We start from the raw sequence: 24,590 nt of genomic DNA, 5'->3' as shown, positions 1-24,590 counted from the left end.
TTGAGATGTCAAAATGGGTTCAAAATGACATGACTTCATACTTCATTTAGAATAGTTACGGGATTTATTTCCCATTCATTTTTTTCATTCAAAAGAGGGCTGTCGTCGTTTGATTCGTTACGAACAACCGTTGGATGCTAATATTGTGATCATTTTGTACGCACGTCAATAAATTAAAATAAATAATAGAATATGTCATACTCAGCAGAGATGCAGATCATTAAATGTATTACAATGCGCATATTGCTACTGATGTGTTTTGCGTGCCGAAGTTGCCAGTTATTGAGTTTTGTCTGACTAACCAATCACAGAATGGAAAAATGTGACGTCATTGGCGGCCAGCCTACCACTAACCCTGAGCAGTTTAAGTATAACATGGCAACAAGTCGAAGCTGAAATCTGATTGGACCAAAAAAATTTAATAAAATTTCATATCCAAATAAAAATATTGGAAGCAGTGTAGCCAAGAGAAAATCATCCAAATGAAGATGATAGGATGATATTACAATTGAACTCGTGAATGCGTGTAACATGCAAGAGAAGAGTTAAATTTGAACTTTTGTGGATGCTGTTACCGTGCATGCTACCGTAGCTTAGTGCGCATGCGCGAACACTTCCCCAGCAGCAGGTAAACTAAACCACCATGGCGGCGAGAGGCCATGTGCAAGACCCCAACGACCGGAGACTCAGACCCATATACGGTGAGCTCCAGCCGGCACGTTCGGACGCGCACGTCGGCTTCGCTTGAGCGTCGTTGCACGGCGTCTTTCGAACGCCACTGTGTCCCGACCGGAGGGGCAGCTTTTTCGCGGCCCCTCCATCGACGACCACGGGTTCCGCTGCCCCGCTTCGCCCTATGACAGTGCACCTTCCCTGGGCTTGCCCCCGCCACCACAGCCGGGGGTGCGCTCCAAACCTCTGCCGGTAGCCTCCCGGTGCTAACGTATGCAAAATCTAAGAAAAACAGTCAGACAATGTTGACTGCTTTCCCGGCGAGTCTGCTTCACATCCGGTGCAAACGGGCGCTATTTGACAGCTAGCTGCGGATGCTAACGTGTCGCCTAGCACGACTTTCATTGATTCGTCGTCTTTTTTCCAGCACAACTTGTTCATTTTGTGCCGGTTTTTCGCCGCCGGCTGACAGTCGGTCAAGTTTAGCCTCGCTGGGTGCGCTCACATTTGGGCTTTTGTCGCTCTTGTGCCGGGAGTTGAGCGGCTAAGTGGTTAGCTTCCAGTTAGCATTTCCCGGGACAATGCTTCATGCTAAGCCGGCTAACTAGCGTGGAGCTGTCACAGGTCTTTGGATTCATCGACAGTATTTACACGTACGTCATTACTTCGGTAATCATGTATACTTGTGCTGGGAGGTATGTTTACAAAAGTGGCACAATCCCCCACAAAAGACTAGAATTTCAAATCCCCCTCTGAGATGATCATTTTAGAAATAGCAAATGACAATGACATTCAAAACACGTGTTGCTTTTTTCCTCTTATTTGTTCTGTATTTGTCATGACACCTTACGTTTTTTTTCAGCTTGTTATTCCCAGCATTAACTTGCATCCACTTCCACAAAAATAATAGAAATCCATTTGGTATAAAAAGTCTACACACCCCTGTTCGAATGCCAGGTTTGAATGATATGTATATATATATATATATATTTTAAAAATAGACCCATGATAAATTATTATTACTCAATTGACAATACCCCTTCCCCCAGAGGATGTAAAAATAATCAACATCATATCCTTGCACAAGTTTGCACCCTGCACCTGGAATGTGGCTAGCCAGAATAAACCCATCAGTCATTCAAAGTCATGTCAAATAAGAGCTCCTTTCTTGTCATATGCAAACAATTGTAAAATTACGGAGCCCTAAGGTGACATGGAAGAAAAAAAAACAATACCTTTCTCACGTCAATACCTACTTCTTGCTAAGTTAATTGGTGTAGCAAATTGTTTTTGTTTTTGCTTTGTTTGTATCCATTATTTTTTCCAATAGCAACTTAACGTGTGAAGAATTATTCACTTATCTTCAATGTAAATAAAATCCCCTTAATTACACTTATGGAGCTGCTGTATTGATCGAGTGTAATGTGTGATGATGGTCAAGGTGTTCATTTTTGAACACTTGTCGCGGGACTATCGGGCGTGAAGACAACGTAACTGAAGTAGATGTTAGCTGCTGATAAGTGTCAGTAAACGTTTGCCTTCTCGTGGGGCGGCGAGAGAGAGGAGCGCTGCGACCCAATCGCTGTCTGCTGCAGTTAATTTTGGCAGGCAGCTGTCCCCGAGAGGCCAAACTGTGTTTGTACGACGGCGGTGCAAAAGGAGCAGCCGCAAAATAGCCGCGCTTCGCTGCAGTTGACACGCAACCTGCCGATAACGTCAAGATCATGAGCAAGACCCTGAAAAGACACTGCAAAGTTGCATTGTTTTCTCCAGCTGGTGGCGGCGACGCCCGAGCGACAGCTGAGGCCACGCCCACAATGTTTGCGAGCCGATGGCTTGTTTTGACGTGCGTTTGAATGTTTGCTTGTTTGCCCTCAGACTACCTTGACAATGGCAACAACAAGATGGCCATCCAGCAGGCAGACAAGCTGCTGAAGAAGCACAAAGACTTGCACTGTGCGAAGGTATCGTCGGCAAATGGCCGCCAGAGAATTTTTCCCAAAAGGGTCCATTTGACCTTTTTCAATGCACGTCCAAATGTTGCTTGAGCAAAGAGCTGAATGACGCAAAGTATGATGACATCACTTGCGGTTTTTGATGGCCCGGCCTACTCCTCGTCCTCCTTCTCTACTCCTGCCTTTCCTCATTGTCCTCTTTGTGCTCCGTTTGCCTCCTTCTACTTCTTGCCCTCCTCTCCTCATTCTCTTCATCCTCCTCCTCCTCTACTTGCTATGACGTTCCTCCTCTTCTTCCTCCTCCTCTGCTCCACCTTGTCTTCTTTCTCCTCATCCTCATGTTCCAAACTCTTTTGTCCTCCTCTACTCCTCTTTCTTCTCGGATTGTTCCTCCTCATCCTCTTCTTATTTCTCCTACTCCTTCTCCTCCTCCTCCTCCTCCCCATTCCCCCTTTTTTGTCATTTTTGTTATTCTCCCCTTCTTCCTTTTCTCCTCCTTCTCCTCCTCCTCCTACTTCCTCCACTCATCTTTCTCCTCTGATTGTTCCTCCTCTTCCTCTTCTTATTTCTTCTCCTCTACTCCTCCTCATCCTCCTGTTCCACTTGTTCCTTCACCTTCCCTTCTCCTCCTCTTTTTTGTCATTCTCCTCCTTCCACCCTCATTTCTTGTCCACCTCCACCTCTTTCCTTTTCTCCTCCTCCTCATTGTCCCTTTCTCTCCTCCTCTTCCTCTTCTGTCCTCTCCTACTCGTTCCTCCTCTTATTCCTTCTACTCTTCCTCCTTCTCATACACCTCGCTGGCCGCCTGTTCTCTTCCTTCCCATTTTCCTCTTCCTCCTTTTATTATTCTTCATCCTTCTCCACATGGTCCTCCCCTCTTTTTCTTCTCTCACTCTTCCTACTCCTCATCCTCCTGTTCCAAACTTCTTTCCTCCTCCTCCTTTGATTGTTCCTCCTCTTGTTACTTTTTCTCCTCCTTCTCATACTCTTCCTTGTTGTCCTCCTCCTCATTTTCCTCCTCCTCTTCCTCCTCCTCCTCCTCCTCCTCCTGCAGGTGCTGAAGGCCATCGGGCTCCAGCGGACGGGCAAGCAAGATGAAGCCTTCTCCCTGGCGCAGGAGGTGACCTCGCTGGAGCCCACAGACGACAACTCCCTACAAGCGCTCACCATCCTCTACAGGGAGATGCATCGGCGTGAGTACACACACACACACGCACGCACGCACGCACGCACGCAGGTGCAATGGTGGGATTGTGCGTGCTAATTGGCGTGCACGTGTGTGCGTGTGTTGGTTGCAGCCGAATTGGTGACCAAACTGTATGAGGCGGCGGTGAAGAAGGTGCCGCTCAGCGAGGAGTATCACTCGCACCTCTTCATGGCGTACGCACGCGTCGGCGAGTACAAGAAGATGCAGCAGGTAAAGAAGTGCGAACGCACACGAGCAGGTTTCATCAAACAAAATCTGTTAGCTTAACGCTAGCGTCGGAAATGAGCACAGAATTATGATTTTGCAAGATTCTTGTGTGAAAGATTTTTGCGCGCACATTTGGTGATTCATGACTTGATGATTGATTTTGTCTCTTCAGGCAGGGATGGCCTTGTATAAAATCGTCCCCAAGAACCCGTATTACTTCTGGTCCGTCATGAGTCTGGTCATGCAGGTAACACGGAGTTGCCATTCTCTTCAACAACACATTCTCCCGCCCCCAAAAAGCAAACGTCTTTTAATTGGATGTCATGTTGTGGTCGTTCAGGCCATCTCGGCACAGGACGAAAAACTGTCTCAAACCATGTTCCTGCCCCTGGCGGAACGCATGGTGGAGAAGATGGTCAAGGAGGACAAAATCGAAGCGGAAGCCGAGGTAGGCGCTTTCACGCAGGAAAATCATGCCCACAAAAGTATTTGGACATCAATCAATCAATCAATTAGGGAACGTTTGAAAGCTATTTTCATCCTATCTCGTAATGTGGCATTGTGTAAGAAAATGTTGGGGTTTCTGGCGATTTTCAATTTTCAATTGAATGACTTCAATCGTTAACTCGCAATTATGGCAAATTTGAGATCTGTTCTAAATGTACAAGCAAATATTTTTTCCAAAGTTTTCATACTCTTGCTAACATAAAAGTGGAAACAAATGTTCAACTCGATAGAAATAATAATATAAATATGGCTGCATCTTTTAGTCATTGATACAGTCACTTTTTGATGAATAGAATTGAGTTCAAATGAAAAAGATGTACACAACGCGTGTGAAATTGATTCTTTGCATGAAGTAACTTGTGAAATGATGCGCCTTTTTAAAATGGTAAAATACAATATGAGCTCATTGTCCACAAATATATGCACGATTATCAAATGTTTTGCTGTTGAATTTTGACGTGTCAATTAATCACGTGTTGTCATGAATCGTGCGTAAAAAAAAAAGAGTAGCATTAACTCTTTGACTGCCAAAAACGTTAAATAACGTTTAGTAAAATCCTAGGGAGGAGTGCCAAAGACGTTAAAAGACGTTTGTTTCCAAACAGAGGTGAAACTAACCATTTTCTATTGTTGATTACTGAAAAACGGAATAAGGTAGAAACAAACTTTTTTTTCTGATGAAAGATGAGAGTCCAATCTTTCATTTGCTAGTATGTGTGTTTCCATAGTCCAAATCCTAATTTTCTGTGGACCTTGAAAGATCAGTCAAAATGCTTAAATGGGCTGGCACCCACGGCATCCCTTTTCTGAAAACGTCTGGCAGTCAAAGAGTTAAAGGAACTTGAAATTAACTTCAAATGAACTCGCTCATTTTAGTAAAAAGTGTTTTAAAAGAACTCATATCAGGCGCCTGATTTGTGATGATGTAAGATCGTATGCGGCTTTAAAACGTTTGCCATCAACATTTTGCTCACAAAGCATCTGTTAAGAAAATTTGCCACCGACGCGCACTAACATCCAGAAATTTGCAAAGAAAGGAAGTCTTTGCGTCCTGCACCAAAACTTGTGTCCATGTTGCGTTTGCACGATTGAAAGTTGTTGTTGGCGTGCGATGGCAGGTGCAGCTCTACTTCATGATCCTGGAGCGCTTGGGGAAATGCCAGGAGGCGCTGGACGTGGTCCGGGGTCCGCTAGGAGGTAAAGAGCGACGCGAGCCCCGCGCGTCTCGGTCTCCCCCACGTCCTCACCGCGCGTTGTCACCGCCGCAGACAAGCTGACCAGCGAGCTCCAGAGTCGAGAGAGCAAGTGCATGATGCTGTACCGACGACTGCGACGCTGGCCCGAGTGCAACGCCCTCGCCCACAAGCTCCTGCTCAAAAAGTCAGACTCACCTTTTCTTGACGTCTAACAAGCTTCTTTTAGCCGAAAAACAAATCAAATAACAAAAATGATTAAAAAAGAAAAGAAAAGTAGGTTTACAAAACAAACTAAAACTATAATTATAGTGAAAATGTCTTTGGGCAGTCATTTAATACATTTTAAATGTGATTTTAGGTATATTGATTTCGATATTAACTGGAATAAAGACGTTTTCAAGTTTGTCACACGTGACAAGTGATGTCATCTAGCGGCAGCCAATAGAAAAGCACCTTCAGACGATGCCGCTCCTTGGCGGGAAAAAAATGGCCTGCTTGACTTTTGACTCCGATGGCTCAGCTCGCCTGCTTTTTCATTTAACTCAGTCCAAATGTAACGTTAGTTTTTTTTATTTGACCACGATGCTCATTAAATATTGCGCACAAGTAATATGCATTTAAAAAATAAAAATGAATACGGAAGCTAACTAAAACTAAGCATTACCAGAAAAAAAAATTGGACAGGACCACGGGTTCAAGTGTTCTTTTTATTCATGTCTTTCAACTACAATTGATGCTTTGTCATTGACTTCACCAGCATTCTGCTTTGCTTTCAGCATTTCCATGCAATTTCTGCAGAAACTTAGTCTCGTTCAAAGATGTATTGCCTTCAAGCTACCGCAAGATGGCGCCAAAGTACCGCCTCAATTCATTCTGATAGAAGTCAATTCCCAATCGGCGGGTATAGAGTTGACTGTATAATTTAAGATTCCCGATTGAGATTAGATTGACATAGCAACAGAAGGAGGCTGGATTCTGATTGGGCCAAAACCAAAACCAAGCTAGACACTCACAAACGTGTACTGGAAGCGGCGCAGTTTGAACGCCTTGCTGTCCCTCCTCTCGCAGCCCTGACGATTGGCAGTTCTACCTGGCCTACTTCGACTCGCTTTTTCATCTCATGGATCAGTCGTGGAGTCCGCCGGAGGATGGAGAGCAGTGAGTACACAGCGTCCGTTTTCAGTCCAAATGGGGACGCCAGATTGAGCGTTCACGACTTCGTTGGCCGCCGCGTGCGCAGCTGCCCGGAAGGCGCGGTGCACCACACGGTGGCGGAGGTGGCGAGCTTCGTGGAGGAGAGGATCGCCGGCGAGGACGGCAAAGACGCCCGCTCGCTGCGGGGACCTTACCTGGCGCGGCTGGAGCTCATGCACCGGCTGCGGCAGCGACGCCTTCCGCAGGAAAGCCAGCTGGGTAAAAACAACAACAACAAAAAACGCTTCAACCCGCTCCACGCTAGCGCAACTTTTCATCTTTCTCTTTTTTCTTCGTTTATGCACGCGTCATTAAAAAGCCTTAAAAGTCATTGAATGGACTTTGCTCAAATTCAGGCCCCGAATTGCATTCAAATGAATTCAATGTGATGTCCAGAGGCATCAAAATGCCAATAAAATGGAGTCACTATAACGCCATTTAGCAATAATAAATGTGATACAAACGTGTGTATTTGTGCGCTCCGCAGGTTGCGTCCTATTCCGAATACCAGTTGCTCTGAATTTGAAAAGAAAAACAGACTGTTCCTAGCGCAGGGGTGGCCGAGTCCGGTCCTCGCTAGCCGCTATCCGGCCCGTTTTCCGTGTCTCCCTCCTTCAGCACAGCTGAAGCTAATGATCAGCTCACCAGTGCGCTTTGCAGAAACCCGGTAACCATCCTGATCATCTATCAGGTGTGTTAGTGGAGGGAAACGTGGAAAACAGGACCCAACTTGGCCACCCCTGACATAGCGGCTTTTATTTTTTATTTGACTCGTCTTTTTAACTACAAATAACGTACATTTGCTGGTTGAAAAGATGCAACCACACTTTGATGTTAACATGTATGAAATGGCTGCTAAATTGCTTTTTTTCTCCTTTTTTTCCCCTTTTTTCCCCTTTTTTTCCTCCTTTTTTCCCTTTTTTTTTTTGCAGGAGAGCCTTTAGAGCTGATGGTGCAGTTTTTCGTCAAGTTTGGCGACAAGCCTTGCTGCATCACAGACCTCAACATTTACCTCCACCTCCTCGCCGCCGACCAGCACGTGCAGGTGAGCGCCGGCGCCATCCGACGCCATCCGACGGCGAGACGGGGCCCAACGTGACCGGCATCTCTCCGTCTTCAGCTGCTCCGCCGGCTGAGCGGATTGCCGGCACCCGACGCCGAGGGTTCGGCCTTCCCGGAGGACACCAAAGCGCTGCAGAGGCACCTGTGCGCGTGCCAGCTGAGTCGGGCGCTCGGCCTGCATCACGTCCTCGATGCCGACGCCAAGCTGAGATTGGTCGCCGAGCTCAAGGCGCACTATCGCCACGGACTCAAGTTTGGTGAGGAGCGCGCAGCGGCAGGCCTCGACACGCCAAATCTTAGAAGAAGAAAAACGAATCCTGCTAAACAAAAAGGATATAAATAAAATACAAAGATATATACAGTCAATAAGTATCAAATCAAATAATACAAATCTATAAGCCTAATTTCATTTCTCGAGAAATAAGATACCGTAATCCTTTTTTTTTTCTCTCTAAAAATGACAAACATATTCTTGAATACAGACAACTATTCTCCCAAGAGTTATTAATTTTTTACTCATTGCATTAAAAAAATAATTTTGTATTTTAGGGGAATAAGTGTTTTTTGGAGAGAAAAAATCATTTAGTGGAACAGCATTTTGAAGAAAAAAAAGAAAAGAAAAACCTTTAGCTGTTCTAGTAAATCCTTTTTTCCCCCAAAGCACTCTTAGGGGAAGAATATTTGTGGCGGGGCGGGGGGGGATGCTTATGCTGTTTTTTCCCCTCAAAATGTACAATTTTATTTTCAGAAAAATACAAACTTTTTATTGGCGAAAAAATGACATAACTCTTCTTGTAGGCTTTTTCCTGAAAATAAAACAAATATTTTTAATTATTATTAATTAATTGCAAGAAGTGTTTTGAAGGGGAAAAAAAATGTCAAAATGCACACGTTTCTTGAAAACCTGTGACTTGAGCTGTTCTAGAAGGCTTTTTTCCTGAAAATGTCTTTGCCCTCTGACAGGGAAGAACACTCTGAAGACGGAGTTGCAGTTTTCCGACATGTATTGCCTGATGGCGGCTCACGTCTACATCGACTTGTGGATGGAAAGCGGTGGGTCGTCTCTCGTCTGTCTCTCGTCTCGTCTGTCTGTTTCTCTCTTACGCTCTTTCTGTCTCTCTCTTTTCCTCTTCCTGCCAGGGGACGAGACGATGGCGTGGCAGTGCCTGGGCCTCCTCCAGGAAGGTTTGTCCAACAGCCCGTCCAACGCGCAGCTGAAGCTGCTGCTGCTGCTGCTGTTCTGCCGCCTGGGCGCCTTCGAGCCGGTGGTGGATCTTTACGCCAGCCTGGACGCCAAGCACGTCCAGCACGACACCATCGGCTTCCTGCTGACGCGCTACGCGCAGTCCTCGGGACACTTTGCCGCCGCCTCGCAAGCCTGCAACTTTGCTCTCAGGTTTTTCCACTCCAACCAGAAAGATGTGAGTGCGCCTCCGCGTCCTCGTTGCGGACGTTCCGTGCGCCAGCAAAAGTCATTTCATTGAAGCAACTTCATTTCACGCTATGAGACATTTTGGTGGACGTTTATGATTATTATTCGATATACCACCATCAATTATTTATTACAATTTCTTATTATTTTAAAATGTATACACAAAAAAGTATAATAAAATTATTATTAATTTGATTTCTATTTTGATTAATTAATTAAAAAAGTAATACATTTTTTAAATGAATAAATGTAATAATTTATTATTTACATACATACATATTTCTTCAATTATTTCATATTTAGCACCTTTATACGGTATTATTTTAAACCTTCAAAGAAAATGACTTTTGTGTAGTTAATTTTTGGCACGTTATGCTTTTTTTTTTTCTGCTAAAAATCTGCTTCATTACCATAATGACGTTTTACACGCGAGATCACGAGATGCACTCGTTTGCCGACACCCACGTCACTCACCTGCTTTTTAAAGTCACAGATACTCCAGTGTTTGAACGTGAGCTTAACCCAAATGAATCCTGCGCCCCATATGCTAATTATTCATTGAAATCAATCCTCTAATCGGATTCATTTTAGTTTTGCATTAAAGTGTATTGCAAAAGCATTTTTCCCCTGATTAAGGGGGGGCGAGGGGGGGGGTGATTGATGTTGTTGACATTTGCAAATGTCTTATTTTGATTCATCTCAGAAGGACTACAAAAATCTGTCAACAATTACTGTTGATGTGCTGGAATGACGACAAGATTTAAAATTAAAAAAAATGGCTCCAAACGATGACTCAATTATTGCAATAGTTGTCCATTAATTTGATCATCGATGAATTTTGACCGCGCTAATCGTTTTTAAAATTACGAGTCATTCCCAGCACACCTTTAAGGGTCATCAAATAAATAAAAAAAAGTCTGATTGGGAAAAGATTTCCATTCAAATTTTCTGTCCGCAGACCTCGGAGTACATCATCCAGGCGTACAAGTACGGCGCCTTTGAGAAGATCCCCGAGTTCATCGCCCTCAGGAACCGGCTGAACCAGTCGCTGCACTTCGCCCAAGTCCGCACCGAGAGGATGCTGCTCGACTTGTTCCTCGAGGCCGACATGTGAGCACGCGCGCCCCCCCCAAAACAAGCAATGCCCGCCTCCGTTCACCTTTGTGACGACGTTGTGTTGTTCTTTTTTTTTTCTTTTTTTTCTTTTTTTTTTCTTAAAACGTTGTTTTCCAGTGTGTTGAGTCTGGAGGAGAGTGTGAAGGCCATGTGTTTGTCCGCAGAGGAAGATGACATTCCCTGGGACAACATGAGGGACAACAGAGACCTCACCGTCTTCGCCTGCTGGGACCCCAACGACCGGTAACAAAACACACGCCGCCAATCGCGCTCGTTCGGGAACAGCAGCCACCACTTGATCACAAAGATCTGATCGGAACTTCCGCAATTGTGGAGTGTAATCGATGAAATTGAAATTGGCTTGATTGCGCGGCCCGAACCCGACTTTTTCAAGTGAACGTTTTCTTTAAAACATGCTGATGATCCCGCGAGGTCCCTGAACGTGTTGTTAGAATTTGAAAACAAAGACGTCTTTTATTTCAAATAAAAGTGAAAAAGTTAAAACGCCAACATCTTAAAGGTTGTTCAATAAACATGCTTAAAAAAAATAAATAAATTTGGGACACCAATATTTTCCCTTTTAGTGGAAATGAATATCGGCTCCAAATATCGATTATTGGCCATTTCACTTTTTTTACATACACATTTTTACATTTCTTTTTTTAAATACCTTCACTGTCTGTATGAAAACAAATAAAATGTCTCCCTTGCCGGCAAAAGTTTTGCCCGCCCCGATTTTGTTGTGAACATGCGATCTGGCCGCGGTCGCCCGACAGGAAGTTGAACGAGGAGCATCGGCGGCGTTCCCTGGAAGAAGAGTGCGCGTGGCTACGGTTGCGCTCGCTCACGCTGCGCCTCCTGGCGGCGCTGGCGGCGCTCGGGCGCAAGCCCTCGCCACCGCCCCCGGCGGCGGCGGCCGTGACGGAGAACGGCGTGGCCGACAAGACGTCGACGCTGCGCGGCCTTCTGGCGCAGCTGGGACACAACCTGCAGACGGCCACGCAGCTGGCTGAGAGACGCACGCAGGTGTGCTAGCGTTGCGTCCGCCTGAAAGTCCATGCTAGCGTAGCATGCTAGCGTAGCATGCTAGCGTAGCATGCTAGCGTAGCATAGCATGCCGGCTGGCAACACGCTACTGACGGCACTTTCCTTCCCCCCCCAACAGTACCCGTTCCTGGGCCCGCCGGCCACCCGACTGGCGGCCGCCCTGTCCTGCGGCAGCTGCCAGTGTCAAGCGGCAGCTCTGCAACTGTCGCTCAACGTGCACCAACTGGACGCCGTCGGACTCGGTGAGCGCAAACTCCTTCCTCCGAGGCCGCCGCCTTTTATTGATTCGTTTCATACAAGTTGATTTGACATTCATCCATTTTATTGATTGTCTCAACTTTGTCAGGATTTTTTTCTGTGGTCCGCTGTTTACACTAAGATAGTGTTGTCACTATTGAATATTTTTAGAATCGACTAATCGGATTCATTTTAAGTTTGCATTAAAGTGTATTACAAAACGCATACATAATAATAATCATCATAATGATGAAGAAAAACCACAGATGCTAATATTTTACCTTTGGTATGGGGGTGGCCAGAGAGTGACGAGGGGTGGCCATGTCCACCCCCTGGCCACCATGTAGCTCCGCCCCTGCTAAAACGCTAAAAAACAACAACTTTGAAATAATGTCATTGCCGTTTGCTTTTTTTTTAATAGGCAAAGTGGAAAACGGATGAAAATGGATGAATGTGGGCGACCGAATGTGATGAACTTTTGCGTTCTTTTTTGCGAACTTGTGTCGTTCCCGCCAGACGAGTCGTGCGAGCTGCAGACGCAGATGTGCAACGCCTTCAAGTCGCTGGCCGTTCAGCTTCAAGGTGGACGCCGTTCGGCGCGACGCTCGGCCGTTTGCCGGCGCCTCCGCGTCTTCACCTTCTTCTTGTCTGCTCGCAGAAATGCTGAACAAGTGCAAAGGGGAGCTGCTGGACATGGAAGGCGGCAGATTGAAAATCCGCCCGTCTTTGTTAGAAAACCTCATCTTCTTCGTGGAGGTGCGCCGGCCCGCCCGCTCGCTCGTCCTTCTCCTTGTCCGCCATCTTGTTGACGGCGTGTGGCTGCTTGCGCTTCCGTACAGACGGCGTGCGTGGTCTTGTGGGTGGCCGGGTTCTGCACCAAAGTCCTGCGGCCGCTCAAGTCCAGCCTGCAGAAAAAGAAGAAGAAGAAAAAGGACGCAAGCGCAGCTCAGGTATGCGCTTTTGGAAAGGACTCGCCGGCTTTCAACCAGGACTCGAAAACAATACAATCGACCAGAGAAAGACGTTTCTGGAGAAATGGGAAGTATTTGGGAGTGAAAAGCATGGAATGATGCGCGATGACCTGCAAAGAGCAAAACCGTTGAAAGTTGCAATGGTTTGAATTTCAATTGGCAATTTCTTGGATGTTGAAAATCATCTCCAAGGTGAATTGAATGACTTGAATGGAAATGAGGGTACGAAATCGGGAATTGTGGGTAAGGCGTGAATCCTGGGAATAAGACAAATGCAAGCGGTCGTCACGTGAACGTTTAGAATATGTTGAAGTTTGAATGGCGAGAATCGGATGAAAAATGGGAAAGTAGTAGCGCATTAAAAAAGTGCAAGCCATAAAATGGAAACTAATCAAGTTGAAGGCCTCAGCATTCACACAATAAAAAAAAGAAAAAGAAAGAAAGTCAATCCCCTCCAAGTCCGCCGCCTCTGCTAAAGGTTCCGTTGTTGTTCCCGCAGCCGGCGGTGGTGTGCGGCTTCCAGGAGCTAACGGCGAGCTTGCAGGACGTGCTCGCGCAGGCCCTGGAGCACATCAAGGGACAGGAAGTGGCCATAATGGCGCTCAAAATGGCCGACTTGTCCCTGGAAGGATCCACAGAGGTCAGTCACTTCCTGTGCAGGTTGTCGGACAAGGCCAAGCTGTGTCCCATGCTAGCGGTTAGCATTAGCTAACTGACATGCTCAAATAAAGATTCAGCTCAGATGAAAATAAACGTAGCTTGTCAGTAGCTACTTTCGGTCCCGTGTCCTTCCTGTGCGTTTTCTATGTACTTGTTGTGCGCTTCCTTCCGTTTCACCACACTTCCTCTTCCTCTGGCCTTCCTTCCTACTTCCTGTGTCATTTGTCAGCACTTCCTGCATACCTCCTGGCGGCTTCCTCTGTACTTTTCCGTCTAGAAGTCAAATTGGTACTGCATGAAATCCTTCACTGAGTCGAAAATCAATGTGAATCGATGCGATTTTACAAATCGGAATCAATACCCAGCCCTGTGACGTTCCATAATGAATCGATATCAGCTTGTGCTGAAGTGAATTGAATCGGGAAAAATCAAACTGAACTGAACTCTTGTGAATCGAATTGATTGAGGAAATGAGAATGGAGACGCGGGCCTAATTGTGTTTTTGTGCGCGCACTTCCTGTTGACTTCCTGTTGGCTTCCTGTTGGCTTCCTGTTGACTTCCTGTTGACTTCCTGTTGACTTGTGTCCTTTCAGGAAGAGCATTCGTTCACTCGGACGGCCATGGACAAGCTGGTGAGCAGCCACCTGCGTTCGCTCCAAGAGGCGGCGGAGCTGCTGAAGAAGCGAGCGGACTCTGTGAAGAACCTGAAAATCTGAAGGCCGCCGTCACGCTCGTCCGTTTGCCGGCACCACATTTCACAAAACACTTTCAGACGCTCCTTTTTAGTGCAACTAGTAAATTATTGTACACAACAACAGCTTCCGGTCCAGTCAACCACTATTTCTTTTGCTCATCGCTCGCGTTGCCGTCTCGGCGTGCAAAGACGCCATCTTTGTCACACTTAAGATTCCATCGGAGGTTTTTTGTTTCGTTTTTTCTTTTGTGCTTTTTTTCATCAAGTGTGTCTGAAAGGAAGTCGAGCACCTCGTAGTCGCACGGTTACAAAAATAATACATCGCTTGTGCCACTTCCTGCTAGAAATAGTGGCGGTGGCGCGGTCACGTGACATCCACGATAGCCAGCAAAACACAAACGTGACGGATGCAACAAAAAAAAAAGTTTTTTATTAAATACACGCATTTTGTGTGTGTGAGTGCGCATTTGTTTGTTTGGCGTGGAGGCTGATGCGCCGCCAAGGTACTGAGCTTTGATGCAGTTGGCGCGTGTGTGCGTGCGTGCGTGTGTGCGCGCGCGGGGCCCTTCAAATAAAACACACTTTGGACCTAATTGGGAATAGCAGCTGTGTGTGCGGTAAGTTAGTGTGTTCGTGCATTGTCTTATGCAAATGATGTTTTTCTCTCATTTTTATAAATAACGCAATATTGTGATAAGTCCCCCCCCCCCCCCCCCTCAAAAAAAAATCAAAATGTCGTTTTTTTTTTTTTGAGGGGGGGTTGAAACAGATTCTGACTTTTGCAAATGCAACCTCCCATTGTGGCAAATTCAACAAATGATTATTTTATTTTCAATTCTGCGCAGTCTATAAAATGTCTTCAGTACTGTTATCAACATCATTTGCATAATTGGAACGTATATGCTTGGGTGCAAATGTGTGTGTGTGTGTGTGTGGTTTTGTCTTTGCTACATTGTGGGGCCCGAACAGGCGTGTTTTTTCCACGTTTAACTATCGTTGTGGGGACATTTTGGTGGTCCTCACAAGTTCAGACCTCATTTTGAGGGTCAAGACTTGGTTTTAGAGTTTAGGTTTGAATTGGGTTAAGGTTGAGGTTAGGCTAAGGAATGGGGGGGTAGGTAATCCTTTTTCATGGTTAGGGGGCGGGGCTAAGAAATGCATTATGGCTATGAGATGCCCCCACCATGATACACGATCCGTGCGTGTAAGAGGAAAAAGGCGTGCGAGAACTTGTGTGAATGTGAGAAAAACTGATTTTGTGTATTTGAGAGAGACGAAACGTGTTTTTGTTAGAGAAAACTTTTGTCTGTTGTGAGCGTGTGGAAAACGTGTATGTGTGAGAGGGAGAAAGTGAATGTGAGAGAGAAAGAGCTTTTGTGTGTGTGACGTTTTCGAAAGAGCTGCTGCACTTTTCAAATCAGCTCCTTTTTCACGACACATTTGATGGGATGTTAGCAAAACTGATGTGATCAACATGAGGAGGAATTGGCGAGGCCACGTGACGTCCAGTTTCCCGCCGCTTCCTTTACGTCACACGCTACAAACCTCCGTTCAGACTGGCTGCAAGACAACAACAAAAAAGTGTGCTCATGACTGACAAACTGGAGAGCGACCATCTCAACATCCTCTTTTGTTAGAAAATGGAAAAACAGAAACACTGGAATGTCAAAGCCTTTAAAAAATATAATAATAAAATGCTGAAGGTGAAAAATGGAATTAATTGCATTTGACCTGCTGGGGTTACGTGTGATCGGGAGTCGGTCCCAGCTGGGTGAGAACCAGGCTGAGAAAATCATCCAGTCAAATAGTGGGCGGGGCTAAACATTTCTGACCGCGCCGCGGTTTGCCGCTAGCCTGTTGCCAAGCAAGCCTCGAATATCAAATTTGCTTTTCATTTCTCATCTGAGTTTGAATTGGACTTTTTAAACTGACATTTTCAAGACAAAGTTAAGAATGGAATTTAAGATTATTTGCGTTTTTTTTTTTAAATGATACATGTGGTCACAAATAATGGGTTATATGCCACGCAGGACTTCCGGGTTTCACACAACAGCGCTTTTTCCGGTTGCGAAGTGTGGGCTGGTCAATAATGGACGTTATCAAATTATTTATACACAAAATATTTTTATTGCTGAAAATAGCTAAATGAGTCAAGAAATTAAATGGTAAAAATAAATGAATAATCATCAGAATTTGCTGGTTAAAAAAAGTCCAACACAAACGGCACAATGTTTGAATTCAAGGCCATTGTTTTTCTTGGGACATTTTTTATTGATAGAAATTTTCTGGTTAAAAAAAACCGTGTTTGAAATTCATTATCAAGCTTAGACGGCGTTATTTTATTTATTTATTTATTCTTAATTTTGACGCTGTTTTTTTCTGGTAAAAAGAATAAGGTAAAAAGAGATCTTGCCATACACGTATGATGCGGTAGGTGGCGGTAGTGTCTTAGAACTTCCTTGGCAATCATCTATGAAGGGGAAGAAGTAGTAGTTAAAGCGCTTCAGAAGCTTCCTGAAGTTTGTCAGTTACGTCTATTAAATGTGTATACATTGATATATAAAGAATATGTTTGCGCTCAAGTATCTCCTGGAAGTTTTTAATAGGCTTATTTTTATGGGCATGAGGTAATCGTGGGCTCACATCCTGCCGCTTGACATTTGGAGGCTAACTTGGCAGCTAAGTTGTCAAGCTAGCTGTCGTCACTCGCCTTGTTTTTTGTTTTTTTTTGCTTTTTTGTCTCCTTGTGTCTTTCCGAGGACAAAAGAAAACACATGAGCGTGTCTCTGGTGGTCATCCGCCTGGAAATTGCCGACCAGTCTCCAGCCCCGCAAGGCTTCCGCTACTCGGCCGGTGAGTAGGCAAGGCGACGCCGAACATTGTTGTTTTGTTAGCCGCCGGCCGGCTAGCAGGCTAACGGGCTGTGGCGGACAACACACACGTCACATTTAATTGCGTTTTTGTGGATTCTTCCATTAAAGAGCATTACATTTGCTGCACATCCACATTTTTATTGAGTCTTAATTGATTTGTTGACATCGAGTGTACTCGTAATTCGTGTACCACTTTCTAGGTATCTGTGTATATTGCATTCATTTAGCCGTATTTTTGTTGTAAAATGAAACATTTCTTCATTTTACTACCCGTTAATCCATGTACTTAATGGAAGCCATAAATGAAAAGATTGTAAATTTAGCATTTTTAGTTGACAAACAAGTATTCATTGTATTAAATAATAATGAGTTTTCCCAATTAGTGTTATGTGAATACAGTAAATCGAATGCACGAGGGCCAGTTTGTTTAGGAGAGACAACAGCTGGCATTGGTGCGTGTCAAAGGGAGTTGCTGACCCTCGAGCACAAAAGTTAGCAGAAGTTCGAACCTTTCACCAGCTACTGACTTTTACTGCTACGTGATTGCTGTCACTTCTGCACTCAGTGAGCGGCATGTCGGAGGAGCAACTTCAGGACAAATCTTTGGGCCTGGCTCGGCTGGCCCTGAGCGGCAAGACGGAGCTGGAGAGGAGCGCCGTGTTGCACCAGCACATGGGCAGCAGATCCATGGGAGACATGGTCATCGAGACCTTTGAACCCGGCCCAGGTGACTATCTCGTTGCACCTCGTTTGCTTTGTGTCGCAAGCCAATCTGAAGCTCGTGTACTTTGATGCCCTGGCATGTGGGCAAGGAGAGCCGCTGATGTAATTTTAGACGTTTATTGAAGGGGGATGGTCACAAACAAATAAACAGCCAACCTGACTGACTCTAGCTCCTGATGTCACTCACGAGGCCACGCCCCTTAAAGAAACACGATGCACAAATGCTCACAGTGTTTTGGTTTGGTTTGAATTACTCTTCATAAAACCAGGTCATTTTTCATGTTGTTTTATTATGATTTCAGAGTTTCCAGTACAGTACTGTTTTTCATTGTTCAAAATGCTTACATCATTTTTGGGTGGTCTGGAATGGATTAATGGAATTCAATTCTTTGTAGAATAATTTCATTATTATTATATTTTGTATTATATTTCAGCCCGTTTTGACCAAATTCTTGAGCAGATTTGTGCCATTTTGCTGCAGTGCTGTGAAGGAGGCTGCTCGTTGCGGTTGTTTTCTGGCCCTCCAAACCAGCAGGTGGCCACAGTGGTTGCCAAAGTCGCGACCCCGATGCTTTGCACCCGGCCAATCAGAGACGAGCTTTTTGTCAGATGCTGGAAGTTGAGGCAGGAAGTAGCGAGTGGCTTCCAGAAGCTCCCTGAACTTGTGCGTGTGTAGACAAAGGCGGCGGCGGCGGCGACGAGCGGGAAGGTCCAGAAGGTTGCACGGATGGCAAAGGTGCCAACGCGGCCGCGGCTCCGGCTCCGGACTCGCCCTCTAAGCAGCTGCCCGAGCAAATCTCCTTCTTCAGCGGGAACCCGTCGGTGGAGGTCGTGCACGGGATCATGCATCTCTACAAGACCAAGTTAGCGCACACGCCTGATCACTTTCCGTGGCCAACGTCTTCTTCTTCTGCTGCTTCATCTTCTCCTTTCTCACTCTTCTCTCTTTCTCCTCTGGCTTCTCCTCCTTTCCTTTTGCCACGTTCATCCCTTCCTTCCACGCAGCAAGATGACGTCCCTGACGGAGGAGGCGGGGCGCAGCGCCATGGTGTGCATCCTGACGGTTCCCGCCACCATGACCAGTCACGACCTGATGAAGCTGATGGCGCCCTTCAACGACGTGATGGAGCACATGAAGATCATCCGGGACTCCACCCCCAACCAGTACATGGTGCTCATCAAGTTCAGCACGCAGGTCGCCGCACACACGCACACGCAGGTTTACCTGTTAGGCATTTATTAAACGCGCTGCCCTAATCGAGCTTTGTGAATGTGAGTGTGGGAGCACAACAAAAGCATTCTTCATTGCAAGCAAATCGGAAAGTGCTTATTCATGTGATAACTTCCCGTACGATTTTTCCGACATAACCAAAACTAAAATTGACATCAAAATTTCCATTCATGAAATCAAATTGGAACAAGTGTGCCTTTGTGACTAATTGAAATTACATTTCATGTTTATCACAGCAATTAAAGTCATGTAAAATCTTGTGAAGGAATTGAAAACATTTACACTTACTGGTATTTTTTGAATCTTTATTCCTTGATATTCTCTCTGATAATGAAGCAAATCAGGGGACCAGATTATACACAAATACTGAGGTTTTTTTTTTTTTAATTCATTTGCTCCCAAAAACATATAAATATGTTCTATTTTAAATATTACCATGCTCCCAAAGACACATTTTTAAGTAAAAAAAAAAAAAAAGTTTTTATTTATTTATGATAGCGCATACAGAAGGCTTTGATGCAGCCTCTGAACTGAAGAGAATTCATGAAGCAATGGTAGTTGTTACAAAAACGACCAGCAGGTGGCGGTAGAGTATAAGAGATCAACCAGGGCCATGTTGAAACCAGCTGATTTTCACTCACAGTACTTTTTTTCTCCCGATGAAAGAAAAGACTCTAATCTTCCTTTTGGTAGGGTCCATGTTTTTATGTCACGACAACACAATATTCTGTGGGCCTTGCAAAATTCAAAATCCAGTAAAACAGACGGGGGAGCTAAGGGGGTTGCTTCCGTCAAAATGGCTGCCGGTGAATAAGTAAAGTGAGTGTATTATTGACAGGGTTTTAAACAGCAAAAGTCAAAAGGAATGAAAAACTAACTGTAAGAAGTTTCAGGCGGACGCCGACAGCTTCTACACGACGTGCAATGGCCGCCAGTTCAACTCCATTGAGGAGGCAGTTTGTCAGCTGGTGTACGTGGAGCGCGCCGAGGTCATCAAGTCGGAGGAGGCGAGTGGCGGCCGGCAGGTTTGCGTCGTTCCGACGGCGCCGCAATTTTCTTCTTCTTCCTCCTCCTCCTCCAGGGCGGCAGTTTGCCAGTGATGGAGCTGACGGAGCTCCCCAAATGCACGGTGTGCCTGGAGCGCATGGACGAGTCGGTCAACGGCGTCCTCACCACTTTGTGCAACCACAGCTTCCACAGTCAGTGTCTGCAGCGATGGGAGGATGCCTCGTGAGTGCGCAACCGCCAACCTTAACTCATTCGCTGACAGACATTTTACAACATTTTCAAGAGCCGCACGATATTATGCTGAATAATTATTTCAAAAAACGGAATCGGCCAAATGACAGCGTAGACTTTCTCCTTTGTGTCTTGTCTCGTTCTTTTAGAAGCAACAGTAGAAAAATGGTGCTTGCGCAAAATGCAGCCGTTACTCCCATGGACTCTCAAACTGTGGGCCGATGATGTCATCTCCTGATTGTGATTCTGATGCCGGCAAAAGCTGCTTTGTGAAACGTTTTGCTTGTGCGCGCGCAGGTGTCCCGTGTGCCGCTACTGTCAGACTCCAGAGCCGGTGGAAGAAAACAAATGCTTCGAGTGCGGCGTGCAGGAGGTGAGGCCGACGATTGAGCGGCGCGTGTCGCTACGCCGCGCGCCTCTGGCTAACCTCTGACCTCTTGCAGAACCTGTGGATCTGCCTGATCTGCGGGCACATCGGCTGCGGCCGCTACGTCAGCCGGCACGCCTACAAGCACTTTGAGGAGACGCAGCACACCTACGCCATGCAGCTCACCAACCACCGCGTCTGGGACTACGCCGGAGGTAGCGACGCGTGTCCCGTCACGCCTCCACTCCACTTCCTCGTACCGCAAGTCCTTTTTGTGCCTTGGGAAAAAAAAACTGTCGCAAAACGCTCAAACGATGCCAAAGCCAAAGATGAATACGGTTAAATAAAATGAAAAACACACAAATGATCACCAAGTGAAAATACTATCTAACTATACTTATTGTTTTTGTCTTTGTCAATTAATTTCATGCATTAACTTTCACAGTTTATTTTAAATTATTATTATTTCGCTATTACAGTTAAGAAGGAAGATTAAGCAAAAGTTTGAGAATTGTTCTTGATGGCATCGTTTTTCAAATCATTTATCCATTGATTATTCCATAAATCTCTCTTTTTTATGTATTTATCCATTTTTTGATAATCCACTAAGGTTGAACATTTATCATCTTTTGTGCATGAGCATTATTAAACAGTACACCAACAAAATGAGTCCATGCTAAATGGTTAGCAATCGCGATTAGCATTAGCGCACTAGCAATCGCCATGCAAGATAAACAAAACACTAACCAGCATTTAGTTTAGACATACGTCATCATATCAACATGTCTTAAAAGTACAGACGATCCTTCAACAAGTAAACGAGTGCAACAATAACTTCCTGTCCGCTGCGTGCGTCTGCAAAAAAGGTCCATGTGGAAACATGGACGGTGGTGCAAATGTGCTTCCAGCGGCATTTTCAATCCACCTGTAATTGTCCCACTTGCTCGACTTTCCCCCCCCAGCCCTACTTTACTTAGTTTTCTTGTATTGTACTCGGCAAATACTCCACATATTAAAAAATAATAATAAATACTGAAAGTAAAAAACAATAAAAGTCCAAATGAAATCCAACCCTGGTTCCTGTCAATGTAGAGAAATAACAAAGTGGTCAACTTAGCATTGTTCACCGCTAGCCGTGTAGCGCACCTTTGATATTAGCATGTTGCTAACGCGCCTTCCGTCAGACAATTACGTGCACCGGCTGGTGGCGAGCAAGGCGGACGGCAAGATGGTCCAGTACGAGTGCGAGGGGGACACCTGCCAGGCCGAGAAGATCGACGCCCTGCAGCTGGAGGTACGCTCGCCCGCTTTTTTTTTCTCTCCACCTGTGACGCCGTGGTCGCGCTAACGGGCGCTCGCCGCGCTTCTGCCGCGCTTCTGCCGCAGTACTCGTACCTGCTGACCAGCCAGCTGGAGTCGCAGCGAGTCTACTGGGAGAACAAGATTGCCCATCTGGAGAAAGACACGGCCGAGGAGGTGAGCGACCGCGGCGGCGGCGTGGAGATTGGGGGCGTCGCTCACGTGTGCGTGCCGGTCTGTGTGCGTGAGACAGATCAACCACATGAAGGCAAAGTTTAAGGAGACTCTGGAGCGATGCGACAACCTGGAACGCCGACTGGCGGACATCAACAAAGACAAGCAGAGCACAGAGAAGAAGTAAGTGTGACCTCCACCAAGGCACCTTGTCCATGAATGTAGAAGAATACCTGCGGACGAGACCTCTCGTCTTTATAGAGATCTATGGTCACATGATGCTAGCGTTCACGTAAGACGCTGCGAGGTCATTGCCCTCACTTCCTGCTCGTTAATGACTTCCCGGTAGATGCCGTCAAACAAGCTGAAGCGGCCGTCATTTGCGACGTTGGCAAAGACAGGCGCCAGAAACAAAGAAAGCTCAGTAGTAAGAATGATGCTTTTGGATTTTGCAATGTGTTTGTTGCGGAGGTGCACGCAGCTGAGCGGCCGCGTCATGAAACTCTGCCAGGAGCTGAAGGAGGAGCAGGAGATGAACAAATGCCTGCGGGCCAATCAGACGCAGCTTCAGACCCGACTAGCCGACGAGGAGCGCAGAGCCAAAGAGAGCGGTGATGACGCACACACGCACGCACACGCACGCAACATGATGTCAAAGTAGTTGAACTTACAGACTCATTTGCATATCTTGGTAACCAAAATTCAAGTTTTAAATGATGTATGCATCGTTGAATTTAGAGTTTAAGAACCACTCAAATATTCTGTTATTTTTCATTTAATTTTTTTTTACATTAGAGCCTAATGCTCCGTAAATTGTAGTAGAAAAAAAGTAGTCAATTAAAGTTTAAAAATGCAATTGAAATTCCATTCAAAATGTCTTCGTTTTATTATTAATTAAAGACGTTTGTCATCAAATGTTGTGCATTTAAATATGCAAAAGCAGTCATATTTACTTAAAATGACGCAACAACAAAAAATGGTGTTTAATAATGCCATTAAAACGGTTTGTTACAATTTAATAATGTCATTCAAATGCTCTTATGCTATTGAACATTTGTCATTGAACTTAGTTTTTAATAATGCTTAATTAAAAAAAAGTGCCTCCATTCTTGAAATGAGATTCGAGCTAAGAGTTGGATGTCGTTTGAACGCCGTTAAAAATGTCAACGTAGTTTCACGTTTAATGTTGCCATGAAATGATTCCAAAGGAGTTCAGGAAGGCCGTTGAAAGTTGTAGTTTGTAGTTTGTAGTTCGTTTCTGAAGCAATGAGCCTCAACAAATGTCCAGCGTATGCAAATGAGGACGCCCTGTCAGCAGTTGTATGCAAATGAGGCGCTTGTGGCGGCGTTGCGTCCAGGCCAGCAGAAGGAGCAGGCCATGGCGGAGCTTCAGGACCAGCTGCGCGACGTCATGTTCTATCTGGAGACGCAGCAGCACATCCGGCATCTCCCCGACGAGGCGCGCAACGAAATCCAGGAAGGCCAAATCAACATCGCCGCGGGACCGGCGGCCGACGGCGGCGGCCCCGCCGACCCCGCCGCCGCCGCCGGCAGAGGCAGGAGGGGGCGGGGCAGAAAGAGGAAGTAGAAGTGTCCCAAGACTTTTGAAAGGCTGCCATGTCAAGCATGTAAATACACATTTTCTATTTATCAGGCCCTTTCACGCAGAGACGGCAGATCCTGCGTTTGCTCGTCCGTGCCTTTCACGCAGCGATTGCGTCTCGGCCGCATTTGCGACAAATTGAAATCGAACCACGTCAAGCTTTTTGCTGCACGTCGTCAAGGACGACGGATGACGCCGCATTGTATCGAAACAGCACCGCCATTAATAAAAGACGATGTCAAGTAAGTCGTGTGATCACTCGGACGAGCTGGAAGGCGTCGACTTGCCTGCTTTTAATTGTGAGGACGCTTTTGGCCGCTGCAATTAAATGAACACGACTCACATGACTTTTTAATTGCGGGCGTCGTTGGAACGTTTTGGGTCACGTTGTTGTGATTGTTTCATTTTGCACAAAAGACGAGCGATGTTCAATAGCTTTTTTTTCTTTTTCTTTCAGACTGTTACCTGTACGAGTATTTATTTGAGTACTCGCTAATACAGAGTACTGTTAGCACTAGTAATATATTACATTTCATTTAACACAATAAGAAATGTTTTTGAATTTCTTCCGAATTCGCATGATAATTGCCAAGGTAAAATTGATTGATGAATGATTTTTCTTCTTCTTTTTAAACTTTTGTAACGTTGAACTCATTCCCTCCCAGCAGCCATTTTGGCTGAAGCAACCCCCTTCGCTCTCGGCTGTTTTACTGGACTTTTTAGCATTTTGCAAGGCCCACAGAATTTTGTGTTCTCTTGCTCTAAAAACATGGAAGCTACCAAAAGCAAGGTTCGAGCGTCTTGTTGTTTGTACCTGTTTCCGTTTTGCAGCAGTTAGCATTCGAATGTAGCCACGTTTCATCGTCATTCACAAACCTGTTGAAAAAGAGCTTGTTGCGTCGTGACCCTGGCTAATCTCCTAT

The 24,590-nt window shown here is 45.5% G+C and overlaps 2 protein-coding genes across 3 annotated transcripts; both read left to right on the top strand.

The window, feature by feature from the left end:
• Positions 1-565: 565 nt before the first annotated feature.
• Positions 566-14,871, top strand: naa25 (N-alpha-acetyltransferase 25, NatB auxiliary subunit). The gene is made up of 23 exons (XM_077542531.1): positions 566-701; positions 2,551-2,636; positions 3,682-3,820; positions 3,926-4,044; positions 4,214-4,288; positions 4,382-4,489; positions 5,667-5,745; positions 5,817-5,928; positions 6,813-6,902; positions 6,985-7,157; positions 7,871-7,983; positions 8,059-8,257; positions 8,964-9,053; positions 9,141-9,421; positions 10,391-10,542; positions 10,666-10,791; positions 11,325-11,574; positions 11,714-11,837; positions 12,349-12,414; positions 12,491-12,588; positions 12,672-12,782; positions 13,303-13,443; positions 14,058-14,871. Exons 1-23 carry the CDS (start codon positions 644-646, stop codon positions 14,178-14,180), a joined length of 2,913 nt encoding a protein of 970 aa, XP_077398657.1. The 5' UTR covers positions 566-643; the 3' UTR covers positions 14,181-14,871.
• A 1,734-nt stretch (positions 14,872-16,605) lies between these two features.
• Positions 16,606-23,913, top strand: brap (BRCA1 associated protein). 2 transcript variants are annotated; one of them, XM_077585365.1, is made up of 13 exons: positions 16,607-17,011; positions 17,597-17,758; positions 18,431-18,617; positions 18,760-18,949; positions 19,879-19,992; positions 20,067-20,215; positions 20,522-20,597; positions 20,668-20,806; positions 21,776-21,885; positions 21,978-22,067; positions 22,144-22,247; positions 22,536-22,675; positions 23,423-23,913. In XM_077585365.1, the coding sequence occupies exons 1-13, from the start codon at positions 16,933-16,935 to the stop codon at positions 23,650-23,652; spliced, it is 1,770 nt and encodes a 589-aa protein (XP_077441491.1). In that variant the 5' UTR covers positions 16,607-16,932; the 3' UTR covers positions 23,653-23,913. The 2 variants fall into 2 exon arrangements, with proteins under 2 accessions (XP_077441492.1, XP_077441491.1); XM_077585366.1 differs by lacking the exons at positions 22,536-22,675; positions 23,423-23,913 and adding an exon at positions 22,414-22,447 and having other exon boundaries at positions 16,606-17,011.
• The last annotated feature ends 677 nt before the right edge of the window (positions 23,914-24,590 follow it).

This window comes from Vanacampus margaritifer, chromosome 14 (assembly GCF_051991255.1).
Source record: "Vanacampus margaritifer isolate UIUO_Vmar chromosome 14, RoL_Vmar_1.0, whole genome shotgun sequence".
NCBI classification, from domain to species: domain Eukaryota; kingdom Metazoa; phylum Chordata; class Actinopteri; order Syngnathiformes; family Syngnathidae; genus Vanacampus; species Vanacampus margaritifer.
This window is presented reverse-complemented; position numbering and strand designations above follow the sequence as displayed.